This window comes from Candoia aspera, chromosome 1, assembly GCF_035149785.1.
Source record: "Candoia aspera isolate rCanAsp1 chromosome 1, rCanAsp1.hap2, whole genome shotgun sequence".
NCBI classification, from domain to species: domain Eukaryota; kingdom Metazoa; phylum Chordata; class Lepidosauria; order Squamata; family Boidae; genus Candoia; species Candoia aspera.
This window is the reverse complement of record NC_086153.1, coordinates 224,035,781-224,049,754: the sequence shown is the minus strand read 5'-3', so window position 1 is coordinate 224,049,754 and position 13,974 is coordinate 224,035,781. Positions and strand designations below refer to the sequence as shown.

At 39.2% G+C, this 13,974-nt stretch overlaps 1 protein-coding gene across 3 annotated transcripts in view; it reads right to left on the bottom strand.

The window, feature by feature from the left end:
* Positions 1–13,974, bottom strand: part of XRCC5 (X-ray repair cross complementing 5) — a 64,321-nt gene that overhangs the window by 36,474 nt on the left and 13,873 nt on the right. For 2 of the 3 annotated variants that reach the window (XM_063288835.1, XM_063288833.1), the window contains exons 9-13: positions 12,266–12,378; positions 9,327–9,389; positions 8,251–8,388; positions 6,076–6,166; positions 4,038–4,171 (exon numbers count right to left, since the gene is read on the bottom strand). In XM_063288835.1, the coding sequence (XP_063144905.1) occupies positions 4,038–4,171; positions 6,076–6,166; positions 8,251–8,388; positions 9,327–9,389; positions 12,266–12,378 (539 nt within the window). The remainder of the gene's footprint in view (positions 1–4,037; positions 4,172–6,075; positions 6,167–8,250; positions 8,389–9,326; positions 9,390–12,265; positions 12,379–13,974) is intronic. The other variant, XM_063288834.1, reaches the window with a different exon arrangement.

The window sequence follows — 13,974 nt, the reverse complement described above, 5'->3', positions numbered from 1 at the left end:
CGCTTAAAGAGGCACAAACCACATACAAACTGCAAGCGGACAAACACCGGTGCCAACAACCAACGTTTCGGGTAGGGGACCTGGCCTACCTATCCACCAGATTCATCAAATCACCGCAACCGTCTAAGAAACTGGCCCCCAAATTTATTGGGCCATTCCAGGTGACACAAATCGTGAACCCAATCACGGTGCGCTTGGACCTGCCCCATAATTTAAAGAGGCTGCACCCGGTGTTCCACTGCAGCTTACTCAAGCCGGCAAGTGACCCCTCCCAGTGGCACCCATGCACGCCCCCCTCCCACCAGTGATGATAGACGGACAGCAACACTTCGAAGTGAAGGAGGTACTTGACTCCCGCAAGCTGTGGGGCTCCCTCCAATACCTTGTAAAATGGAAACACTTCCCACACCCTGAGTGGGTCGCTGCCCACAAAATCCAGGCTCCCGACCTGATCTGCAACTTCCATACCGCCTATCCCTCCAAACCCGCGGCTGGACTTTCTAAAGGGGGGCAGTATGTCATGATCACCGTTGCGATGCTTGTGACATCGCAACGGCTCGCATGACAATACAGGGAAATGGGTCCCTGGCGGATTAAGGCAAAAGGCAACCATGAAACAAAAGAAAGCAACAGGTGCTGGAAACTAAGTAACAACCAAAGCCAGTGGCGCGGAAGACAAAGATACAAAGTTGCCAAAAGGTAATTGACAAAACAACAGGAGAGGCACGCCTGAGCTGTCAAAAGGATTATGAGCCTGATCGCCCAGCAATGGATCTTTACCGTTCAGGAAGGCGATCGAGGCGACGCCCGGGGCACGGGGGCTGAACGACCTCTCACCTGACAAGGACGAAACCGGTGGGACTCATGGGACGCGCCTGGAATAAGGTGGGGTGGAGCGCTGACCGGCGCAGGCTATTTAAATCCTGTTCCGGCGCGCTCGCCTCACTCTCAGCTTTTTAAAGGCATGCACTCTGTTTTCTCAATAAAGCCAGAACCTAAGCCTACGCTAGCGTCTGTGTCTTTACTGGCTAGCAGGCAGAGCCTGACACCAGATGACTTAAAGAAATTAAAGGGACAGACTGAATTGCAAACCATGAAGGGAACGTCTTTCTGATGGAATGTTATGGGAAGGAAGGGGTTGTTATCTACAGGTGGTTTTCTGCTGAGAAGTCAGAGTTCTTAAGGGGGGCAGTTGGGCTCTTTGATCTCTCTGTGAAAAATGCCTTGTGTTTATTGTGGAATTATGTGAATGCTTTGGTCTATTTTGAAGTGGGCTAAGGGTTTGAGAATGTTTATCTGGATTGCTTTTAAGGTATGTTTGATGTCATTCTTCTGTAAGGATTTGGATTAAGATTAATAAGGTAAATAAATGCTTGGTTTTAGGTTTAATATGATTAAGATAGTTATAACTGTAGTAGTATTAATTACTTGTATAAGTGCAGAAAATTTATATGCTTTTTTGTTTGATTCTTATTATAGTGAACAGAAATGTAACGAATAGTGGTAGGAAGGAAATAATTAAATAAGTGTTGTTTTTGGGAGGAGTTGTTTAGGAGGTTTATATTGTATATTTTCTTTTTCTTTTAAGATAAGGGGAGGGAGCAATTGTATTTAGTGATTTTTATAATGTGCTAATGGAATGATTTATAGAAATAATGTGATTTTGGTTTGATATAGAGTAAGGGATTAATTATGGAAAATTGTTGTATATTCTTGATGTTTAAAGTCGGAAGTCACCTCTTCATTTAATCTTTAAAAAAAATTTCTTCTTGTGTTTCTCCACCTTCTTATTTTGTTTTTTTCTTTTTGTAGGCTTTTTTTTTTGGTAGTTTTTATCTGTCAGGCTCTGCCTGCTACCCAATAAAATGCAGACGCTAATGTAGGCTTTAGGTTCTGGCTTTAATTGAGTATAGAACGCATGCCTTAGGAAAAGCTGAGAGTGACTGGAGCGCGCTGGAACGGGATTTAAATAGCCCGCGCCGGTCAGCGCTCCACCCCTTCTTACTCTGGGTGTGCCCCGAGCCCCGATTGTCCCGTTGCCGGTGGGTGAGGGGTCATGGAGCCCCCTCCTGTGCCTTGGGTGGTTTCTTGATCGGTTTCCCCGGCCAGTGATGGGTCATTGCCGGGCGATTAGGTTCGTGATTCTTTTTGACAGCTCGGGTGTGCCTCGTGGTCGGGTGTTGTCAATTACCTTCTTTGCAACATTGTATCTCTTCCTTCCGCAGCTAGAGTCGATACTTTGTTGCCAGCACCTGTTGCTCTCTTTTGTTAACTAGTTGCCTTTTCCCTTAATCCCCCGGCACCCATTTCCCTGTATTGTTATGTGAGTCGTTGCGCTGTCACAAGCATCGCAACGGTGATCATGACATTATCTTTGCTCTAAACTTAATAAAATTCTTATAAAAAGGGATAGTTTGTGATGAAAGGCTTAAAATACTGCAAACATTCATGGTCACTACTGTTAGCATGTCAACAATCAAACTCTCATTGATGAGTCCACATTAGTTTATTCAAAACTGTGTAGAGATCTGTATAGCTACCTGATAGTCTAGGCCTGATAAATGAATAAAACTGTGGAACAACTTGCCCAACTTCTCTATGATAACTCCTTGCAGCACTGAAGTGTTGAATTCTTCTATATACCCTTCATATTTTCCTGTGAGACTGGAATAAATAATGAAGGGATATGCATAGGCTATTCTACTCAGAACTCACTGGATTAAGCCTTGTAGGAGGAAATGCTACATAACTAATGTGAATTGCTATAATATTTGTTTCCTGATGCAAGAAAATACACAAATACAGCACTCTGTCCTCAAGCCACAATGCTAATTTGCAAAAGAATCTTTAGAATCTGATTTAAAATATCATCATCATCATCTGTTAAACCTGTATGCCACCCAACTCTCAACAACTCTGGGTGGCTCACAACAATAAAAGAAATTACTATGAAATCAATAAAACATAAATAGCACTTTTCACTGCAGTAATGAATGTACTTCATTCTTACTTAGAGAAACTTGTTTCATCCTATTATACTTTATAGTGTTATGAACAGGGGTGTTAATCTAAATTGGGTAAGAACCAGTTCCAATGAAGTAGTGGGTCCCTCCCCTTTTTTATTTTCGACTAGAGATTAACCTGGGTATTTTGATATATGCAAAGGTATTCAGAAGGGGTTGATGGGTTTGGTGGTTGAGGATATTAATCATGTTCTTATTTATTCTTATTCCTTTGCTGATATTAGCATTGTTGTTGTCATGTTTATTATTTATTCCTACAATTTTAAACAGAAGGCCTTACCTTTGTCACTGACTCCATTGGGTGTATTCCTCTCATTAAAAATCAGATTAATGAACTAGATCAGTTTTAATCTTGATTAGTTTTTTTATAGCTTAGCAAATTGTGAAAACCCAGCCGATGTGGTCTGCTTATTATACAATGTGTTGTGCAACCCAAGAAAATTTGTCCTTCAGTAAATATAAATTAAAACTCCCAAAGTTTAATGTGTCATGCTATTACTTGATTCAAACATGATGCTAAACCCACCCACATAGCAGATGGAGGGGAGGGGGAAAATCCCAGAAAAAAATTCCCCAACCTCAATTTTGTACCCACATACATTCTTTCCCTACCCTTATTAAAAGAGTTATCTAACAACCTTTCCAGCCACTGAGTTCAAGTCACTCTTTTGTTCTGTTGGGCAAATGTTTTCTTTTGGTTGATTGAACCTGCTTCTTCAGCATAGTGAGCAGCTCACAAATCCAGAAAGGGGAACCTAGGAAATTGTTTCTCTGCATTGTTTCACTTGAGAGAAGTTGGCCCAGGGCATGTGAATTAGAAAATACGGTGGGTAACTCACACAGCTGTAGTGCAGCTTCTGGGCAGCTGCTAGTCTTAGTAGAGCATTGCCAAGTTACAACGGGAGGAAAATTAACAATCAATTCACAAAAGCTGAATCAGATCACCAGATAACACATCTGGTTGAGAAGAATGAGGGAAGGTTTTAGGAAACAGGGACTAGATTGTCATCTTACCTGGTATAACCTTTGAAACAGAGGGTTTGGGAATTTGCTGGTTTTAAATATATCCTTAATGGTCCCTTCACTCTCATCTTCACAAACCAAAGACATAGAATCAATCAAGGAGTCAACTGCACACAGCTGATCGTCTGGATTATCAAATATATATAGGGAAATATTTAATATAATGCAACAGTTTTTCCTGCCATTTTATATATTTACTCAATTTACATGCTGTATCTCTGTTCAAATTTAACATTCAAGCACAGACACAACAAAAGTAGGAATGATAAAGATACAAGATAAAAACGAAGCAGAGATAAAAATGCAGAGAGCATACAGCAAAATCATTATCATTTAGAGGCCTGCCTAAAGAGTGGTACTTTGACTCATCTTCTAAGACAGTGTTCTCCAACCTGATCACCCTCCAGATGCGTGGAGTTCAAGAATTTTCAGCAATGGCCAATCTGGATGGAGAATTCTGGGAGATGAACCCCACAAACCTAGAGGGGGACCCTGGTTAGGAAAGCTGTCATGAAAGATCAGATATTTTCCTTCTTTTGGGGGGAGAGAAAGCTCTCCCAAAGTACAAATAGCATTCAACAGCTGCCTCCTCCTCCCCCAAGTCCTAACAGGTTCAAACTAGTAATCTGCCATTTGTATACATAGCATTGGGATCTCAATTTTTATCCCCACAGCAAAAGTCCTGAGTTTGGTGGGCTGAGAATGAGTGACTGGTTCATAATTCATCCAATTTCTACAACTGAGTGGAGACTGAACTTCTCTCTCCCCAGTTCTTGTACAATCAACCCTATTACAGGTAATAAATAGGTAGTATCGAATGTACAAAAGAGAAGTGCAGAAGCTACTGTATATACAAAGACCATAATCGATAGGCAATTTCTAGATATTCCTGACACCATCCCTGTTTAGCTTATGAAGCTAAATTCTCTTCGGATTCTCTGCACAAATATTGAAAGATGCCACATTTCCTGCTTAGTTTCATCCTATTTTTCTGGCATGTGTTGTTTTTAAGTACAACTAGAACAATTCTTTTAATATCAAGCATCTTCAGAAACTTATCTTCATTCTTCCGATCACAGCTTTCACATTTCTCTCATTAGGTAAAGACGCCTGCTTGCCTTTCAGCTGACAGCTTTTATTCCTAAATATATATTTTAACACTTTTACAAAAACTACATTTAGGACAAAGAGCAATCTTTTTTTTCACCCTTTTTGAAAAAACAGTTTAGAGCTCACGAACACTCTCAAACTGCTGATCGTAACAGAACATTCCTGAATTCTAAGTGCATTACCACACAGAGCACATCAGCAACATTTTTAAATGGTTTAAACCTCTGAAATGATAGAAAGGACCCAGCTACAAAGAAAATGCTGGACTACATGAGTCAATGCATAGTGCTCCTAATAAGAACACACACACACACACCACAAAACCAACCTTAATGTGAGAAGAAATGTAACAAATTCTATTCCATCTAGGAAGAGGGAAGGCAGACATGCCATTCACAGGGAAAAGCACCTCAGGCTACGCACTGTGTCACAAGCCCATCATTTGTTGTACAAATACAACAAAGGAGTCTTTCAATCAGATGAAAAAAACCAGGGGCAGACTGTTGCTCAGTACATTCTGTGCCCTCCCCTTGCTAGATTTGCTGGTTCCATTTTCATGGAGTCAAATAATGGTGAACTACTTTGATTATCCTTAGGCACTTTTAAGATCTGTGCCAATGCTTCCTTTCACCCCAGCCAAAGTATATGCAATAGTCATCTAATTGAGTGAAAAGACTGGGGAGGATGGAAAGCTTAAAACCAAACAAAAACTTCTTGGAAATAATCTAAACATCTGAATGTACTGTATATTGAGAGGCCATGATTTCTGACAGTATAAAGGATCCACACATTACAGACAGTATTAGGCAGCAATCCTGTGTACTTTGGGGTAGGCAGGGTTTATTTGGATGGAAATGACTTCTGAGTAGGCAGGAATAAAATTGTGCTGTTAAGCATGTGATTCAAAGCACAAGCTCACCTGTTGGGGTGTACTTTTTATTATTTTTTAAGGAGGAAAACATGTAGTGCCTCAAATCTTCCATGTAAGGTAGCTGTACATATGCCAAACACTAGAACAAACCGGAAGAAAATGGCAAGAAAATGCAGTTGGAATGAAAAGCACATTGTAGATTTTTTGAAAAAAAAATTGAAATTAAATTATTATTTAATTAAACATTCAACATAGTATAGGAAAGTAGACTGGGTGACTTTGGCCTGCTATCCTCTCAGCCCAACCCTACTTCACAGGGTGGTGGTTGTGAGGAAAACAGGAGGCAGGAGTATTAGGTATGTTTGCTGCATTGAGTTATATATAAAAAAGGCAGGATCAAAATATCATCATCATCATCATCATCATCATCATCATCCTGGTATATGCTGTATTTCTTTGAAGACTATAACCAGTATCAGCTACCCTCAACATGTAGAGACTTTTGTTCCTGTATTCAATACTTCACACAGTCTTAAACCATTTACTTTCATAACTGATATTATGCATCAAAAGAACTTGACATTAGAGGCCACCTTAAATAATTTTACTCTAGCTGAAGCAAGGCTTAGATATTTATACTGACAGAAGCAGTGTTTCTTACCTTTTCTAGAGCATAATTGCCCCTGCCCCTTGGATTGACCCTAGAGACTTTTTTTTTAGTTTAGCATGAATTAGGGCAGTACTCATTAGGATGACAATTGGCAGACAGACTAACCTTCCACACAGACACAGAGCTGAATCTTCATTACACGTGCTATTATAATGCCCGTTACTGTATATACCCAACGGCAATCGAGACTCGTAGCCCCAATTGTCAGTAATTTTAATTGCTCCTGTGATTATGAGATTATTGCTCCCCTTCTATGTGATCACTTCTCAGAAATTTTAATTTTATCTTTTTTTAAATTTTATTATTTAAAATGCAAATTAAAAAACACACAACCAATAACAACACACACACAAAAACATAAAATAATTCAATCAAACAACCAAAACATAACACATTTAACTTTATAACTTAACCTCTATGTGCACCCATCACCCACGGGACCTATAACCCTCCTTATCTCTTTACTTTTTATTATCACACATTTTTATTATTAATAATTTTGCCTTAAGATTAATAACAGTTAAAAAATGGAAAGTGGATTATGAGTATGAGTTTGAAGATTGGTTTAAAGAAGTATGGAATATTGCTATTAATGATAAATTGACATGTGAACTAAAACATAAAAAGGGTTTGGTGAAAAGGAACGATTTTGATGTTATATGGGGTGAATTTCTGGAATAAGTTTTTGTTAAAGGGAAGGGAGTAAAAACATATCAATATATATTATCTTTTTGGAGAAGAGGGCTTATTAAGAATTATTAATAACTTCTCAGAAATGTTAAGAAGATTGCAAAATTCTTGCTGATAGCCATGGCTTTTCGAAACCACCTGATGCCTCCTTCTCGTTATTAACTGTTTGGGGTGTTTTATTTTTTTATTCACTGTATTTGCTGTGATTACTTTTATGAGTGGTCTTGAACCATAAATAAACAAATAAATAAATGTTATGCACTTCTAGTCTATCCAATCCAACTCTTATAGTGCATTCCCCATTGTTAAATGTAACTGCTGCAAAGATGCCATAGCCATACAAATATTTTTGCTGGACTTACCCACTGTACAGTACAGGATAACGGGATATAAAAATGGCTTGTTGAATGAGTCACAATGGCTTGCTGAATGAGTCATAATGTCCTGATTCATACATAATGTCACGCCATAAGGGGTGGCTTCACATATTGTACTAAGAAAAAAAAACCCCTAACAAAAATGAACTGCATTATTCTTTAGTGATGAATGTTATGTGTAATACAAGCCTCAGAGTGATGCAGAATTTATTTCAGTGACACTGTAACTGCATAACAATTTTTAAAAACTGCTCTGAAAACTGATCCAGATTCAAAATGTAAACCCTTAACTAGTGGGCCAAAGTGAGATCTAAAATCTTTCGAAAACATTAAACAGACGTTCTCCATTCTTTCTGCGATTCATGCTATTTTGTGCTGCTATTCTCTGCTCTAAAGACAGGCGATTGAATGGATTTTATGACCTGTATCTCCATAAACATTATTGCTATGAATTACATTCCTACACCCTTCAGTCATCAACATTACCTCATATTCATTCTTAATCAGTGGAAAGGCTGCTCCAACCTGTGGCTGCGATTTCCAATTATAAACATACCGTACTATGGCCACCATGTCCAACTCATTTAAAGCATGAATCAGGGCCGAAAGAGCAACTGCAGCCACCTGTCAAAAGACCCACATAGTTAAATCTTAGCATCATTAAAACCTAGCAACTGGAACATTAACAAAGAATCAAAGACACATTATCACTTTGAACTGAAGTCTAACTTCTGACTTGAAGCTCACCTTTACCCCTTCAAAAGCAGAGGAAAGCATTATATGGCACAGTCAGGTCACAAAATCAAGAGAGATTTCAATAAGGTACTATCTTTAGAACATATTGTACTATTTTTCAAATGAATGGGGGGGCACTATATAGTGTTAAGCATACACACAAAAAAGTGTGAATTATCTTCCCAAAGTTGCTTTGGCTGAAAAGTTAATGCAACAAAAAAGAGCCACAAAAAACCCTCAATAAAGGACAATTTCAGTCCCGTGTGGCCACCATCTATTCACTCTATTTTTAACATTTCCCCAGGGACTAACCTCATATGAACAAATACCCTTTTGGACAGAACTATTCAATATGAGAAAGCTAGTTTGATGTAGTGGTTAAAGCACCAGGCTAGAAACTGGGAGGCTGTGAGTTCTAGTCCAGCTTTAGGCACAAAGTCAGCTGGGTGACCTTGGGCCACTCACTTTCTCTCAGCCTTAGGAAGGTGGCAAGGGCAAACCACTTCTGAAAAACCCTGCTAAGAAAACTGCAGGGACTTGTCCAGGCAGTCTCCAACAATCAGACACAACTGAATGGGTTAAAAAAAAAATCAGTATGGATGTCTAAAATTACCTCTCCTCTAGATTACTCATTTTTTGTTACTTGCTCTTGGTTTGGATTTGGGTTGTTTTTCAACTCCATGCTGTTCTTATTATTCCTATAGAAACTGAGCTTTCTTTCATTTTGCAAAACTAAAGGGAAAACATTAACTCAGCTTTTGTTCAATAAGCCAGACATTTAAAGATAAACAAATAATTTATCCAGCAGTAAGGTTGGTTCATCTCACCTCATCATCCTTTGCTGCAAAGACTTTCAGGACTTGGTTCCCCATATATCGATATGTCTGGATCTAGAATGTTCCCAGAAAGTTAGCTATGATTCTGAGCAAGTTAAGGTAACAGTCCAAGTATTAAAAAGTTCAATTCAGCATTTGAAAGAGCAAATGGAACAGTGCATTATATTCTTATATATAGTCTTTAAGCAGTTGGCTTGACAATAGTTGTTGCAGATAGATAGATAGATAGATAGATAGATAGATAGATAGATAGATAGATAGATAGATAGATAGATAGATAGATAGATAGATAGATGATAAATAGTTATGTTAACTGTAAACCAAAGATGGGTAACCCTCAGAATTTATTTTGCAACCTCCAGAGTCCCCAGAATGAGTGAATCCAAGATATTCAGCTAAGATAACTGCTTCCCCTCTTAACCCAATTCTGAAACGAAACAAAACAAAATGAAACAAGTTGATTTTTCCCATTCTGAACCTTCCAAAATGGACCAGTTTTGGCCCTACTTATTCTGGTGATGACTTTTAGTCATGCTGTTTTTAAAAGTATGGCCTCCCCCTAGAAGAAATTTCCTTACCCATGCTGTAAATCTCATAAAGCTTCTACTTTCAATGGAATTACCAATGCCATTATACCGAACTTCCAAAACCCAAGTTATTATTCAGAAACGATTTCTCAGTATTTTATATATTTGGGGATAAGGGGTGGGGAGGAAGATTATCACAGAATTATTTCTTCAGCACAAAAATGTTATCCAACCCTGACATCAGATGTTGAAATAATCATTAAGCATGATTTTATTATTATGGAAATAGTCTCCACCTTTCCCAATGTCTCACCAACTTGAAATGTTATGTCCAAGTTTCAGATAGCATCTGAAATCTTAATACAGCCTTTTTTTCCCCCCAGACAAAACTGTCCAATGATTGATGCTTTGGCAAAAAAGCAGTATATAAAAGCAGCAAATAGATATATGAAGAGATAAATGATCAAAGAAGATTAACTCGCTTATTTATGTAGGACAGCAGGCTATTTCTGAACATGAGTCTATCACTCTTCTGAAACAGCCCAAACCTGTTTTCAAAAATAGCCTGGGTGAAAGGTAGAAGGCATGGAGTAGAGCACAGGGTAAAACAAGAGAGAAGGATCATGAATGAACAGGCTCAGTGAAGGAGAATTTTGAGGATCAAGTTAAAAGCCCTAAATACATCTTCCCAAGGAAAACTAGGCCCAGGCTTAGCATATGGTATCAAATTAAGCAACTACCCCCTTTCCAAAAACACTTTCCCAGGGAAACTAAAATGGCCAGTTCAGCCATAAAAACATTTAGAAGGCCAAGGAATGATGATAAATTGGGAAAAGATACAGGGAGATGAGCAGAGCTTTAGAAAAGCAAAAGAAAGTAACTTTCTAGAAAGAAACTACGTTCATGGAATAACTGCCTCTTTGTTCTTTCCAAAACCCCTATTCTCTTTGAAGTCCTGTCCCACTACACCAGAGCTACACCCTAATGGGCTCACTGACCTCACTAGGAACATGATGAGTTATATCCAATGAAAGAACTGGCTGCTATGTCCAATCACACATCTATTCCAGGCCTATCTTTTTCTTCAGTGCTATCAATAAACCTGTGGATGCTTCAACATCAAGTGTCCTGGTTTCTGGTTAAACAAATCCCTTTTAGGGAAAATGGTTCTACTACATCAGACCTAAATGAGTGCTAAAAGGGAATGAAAGTACAAGCAGGAAATAATCAAGGAGTCTAGTTTTGACCTTGTGGCAGCAGCCCCCAGAAGTAGCTGGCAAACAGTTAAGGAGAACATGCAGTTTTGATTGGCCCATGCATAGTAACAACACCCAGTGCCATCAAAGTGAGAATGGATTAGGCAAAATGACACTCACACACTCCAAACCAAGGGTGATATGGTACATTGCACAAACAGTCACAGGAACTGATATCCTGTGAGTGTTCACTGGCCAGGGCAACAGTTGTAGCACTTGTGGAAGTCCTCAGAAATAATAGAAACAGTAAAACACAGTACAAAAAAATACAGCCACATGAAATCCCTTGTTGGCAAAAACTGCAGAAAACTGGTTAACTCAATAGCAAGAGAGCCAGCAATATATACTGCTGGAACTTGGGTCTCATTCCCCATGTAAACCAACCTTCTGTGGCCTGCACTCAAGAGAGTGCTTAACCTATGTATAAACAACAGAGCTAGCACTCTTTCAAAAGAGCACTAAACCTGTGTTTATAAGGAGCTCATGTAAAATCTAACAAGCACTGTGGGAAACATCAATCGAGCATTTGCACGGGCAGCTACTGTATATCTATGGAAGTCAGGGGTCTGGCCTCTCCCACAGTCCAGGCCAAAATGGGACAAGTAAGGAACAGCCGTGTGTGTGTTTTGTATTGTTTTGTGTGTGTTTGTGTCCGTGTGTGTGTGTGTGTATCCAAATTTTGTAACAACTTTGGCTGTCCTCTGCAAATGCGACACAATACAAAAATTAAGCAGATCTGTATGGTTTCTGATTTCATTCTTCTTCCTTTATTAATATGAATAAATACTTTTACTACTATTTCTAGAAAGGAGACACATGGGGCATCCTAACTATGAGCACTGGCAAACTGATTCAGTAATGCCTCTGGGCTGCTCAGAGTTCACCATGCAGTCCTAAGCTTTTCATTACAGCATCCACTGGGAGAGGAGGAGGAGAGCTTCATCACACACAATATACACGGAAAGGGTACATACATACCAAGTAAGATGATGAGGATTCATTGTAATACAAACCAAGAACCAATTTCAAAGCGCTAACTCCTGCCACAAATTAGTAGTCAGATAATCCGCAACTCATCTGTAGCAACCTGTCTGGCTTGTTTAAACATAAGCTATGCAACTGGGTAACACCTGAGTTTTGGCCATACCAGGGAAGATCGGCAGAATCCCAAGACAGCAAAACATTTCCCATCAGTCTTGTACTTCATCTGTTCCTCATCTACTTTGGAGAAAGGAATTATGTCACTCCCATACCGGAATCCTAAAACATTAGAGAATGATTTCCAAGGTTAGTGGATGTTCTTCTATGAAAACCTAAAATGGGCAGTGGGGGTAGACAATAGAATGAGTCAGCCTTCTGGGAAAAGCCCTTTGGGATGGGACTAGACTGGATTTCTGCTAAATGAAAGGAGCAAAGGTAGGGGAACAAAATGGCAGGAGAATATTCTTAGTGGCAAGTATCTTCCAAACACAATTTATTTTATGCACACCCACAGGCCTCAATCAAAATTCTTGTAATCGAGGTACAGGCTTGACACCCCAAGTTACTGCAACTTAAAATATTTAGGGAGCAGGGAAGAAGACTGGCTTCAGAATGAATGTACAAATAGTCTTCTACATGGTGGTTTTGGTGGTTGGTAGTTTTTAAAAGCACGATAAGCCTTCTGTATATTTAATTATGTGCACGTATCCCAAAGACATTTTTAATTTTCTCTTTCCTGGAATGCATATCACATTAACCTATTCTGTCAGAAATTGTACATCTGCTCATTTTGACTTACTATATTTCATCCAAATGTTTATGCCACAGGGTGCACACAAAATGGAAAATGAGTTTCGTTTTGAGCTCAAAACAATCACATTTCCAAATTCTGCCAAACATTGGTCACAGTTTGGCAGAAAGAAAACCTGGAACATCTGTGTTTGGGTCAGATAAAACCTGCAGGGATCCCACAATGATTTTATAGGCTAAGTAGGGCAACACTGATGTGTTTTCTCCCCTTTCTCCTGTCAGCAATTCCTAAGGTTGTGCATCCCGCCACCACCCCTGATCTTCCCAGGGCCTTGACTTCCCTTCTTCCCTGCCTCTTCTCAGCTACCAACATCCTTGCCTCTTTTCTCCACTCTTATCCCTCTCTGAAATATTTCTGCCCCAAACAACCACATTTTGTTCCATATCCAGACTACATTTTTTTGATTCAGGCATGAGCACATGAAACCAGCTCTTCCATGCTTAGAACAATTTGTGTGTGAACCATTTCCACATTCTTATTCTGCCAATAAAACAATCACTAAAGGAACTTTTTATTTTTTATTTTTTGCAAATTTAGTCAGTAGCATAACAAATCAGCAGAAGATTCAGAGAAGCATTCTGAAGAATTCACAGAACAAAAGGCAGTAAGATACACCAGTGCCTCTTGAAAAAACGAAGAACCTGCTGAGCAAATGTGGGTTTTTTTCTAAATTTTATTTTCGTTTACTATTTATTCTTGAAAGACAGCATGGCTGCAACTTTATTTGTGTTCCGTGGTTTCACAGAAATTGATACCTGTCACCTAAAGCCCCTGGAGATCCATGATATTTTTGTGAAATATCTAAAACACCCTTGTGAATGTCTCAGATGTCTCAAGAGGGCACTCTGAAGAAACTAGAGATGCAAAGAGAACAAGAGCAAACAATTTCATATGGAGAGGCAAGAACAGGGCTCACATATGCTGCTTTACTGGGGGGTGGGGGAGTCCAGTTTTTCAGCATTCAGTTTCCATGTTTAAACAAGACAAGCAAAAAACCTGGACCAGCCTTTGCCAGTGAAATCCAATTAGCTTTTTCCACTGACATAATTCCCCCCATCAGTACA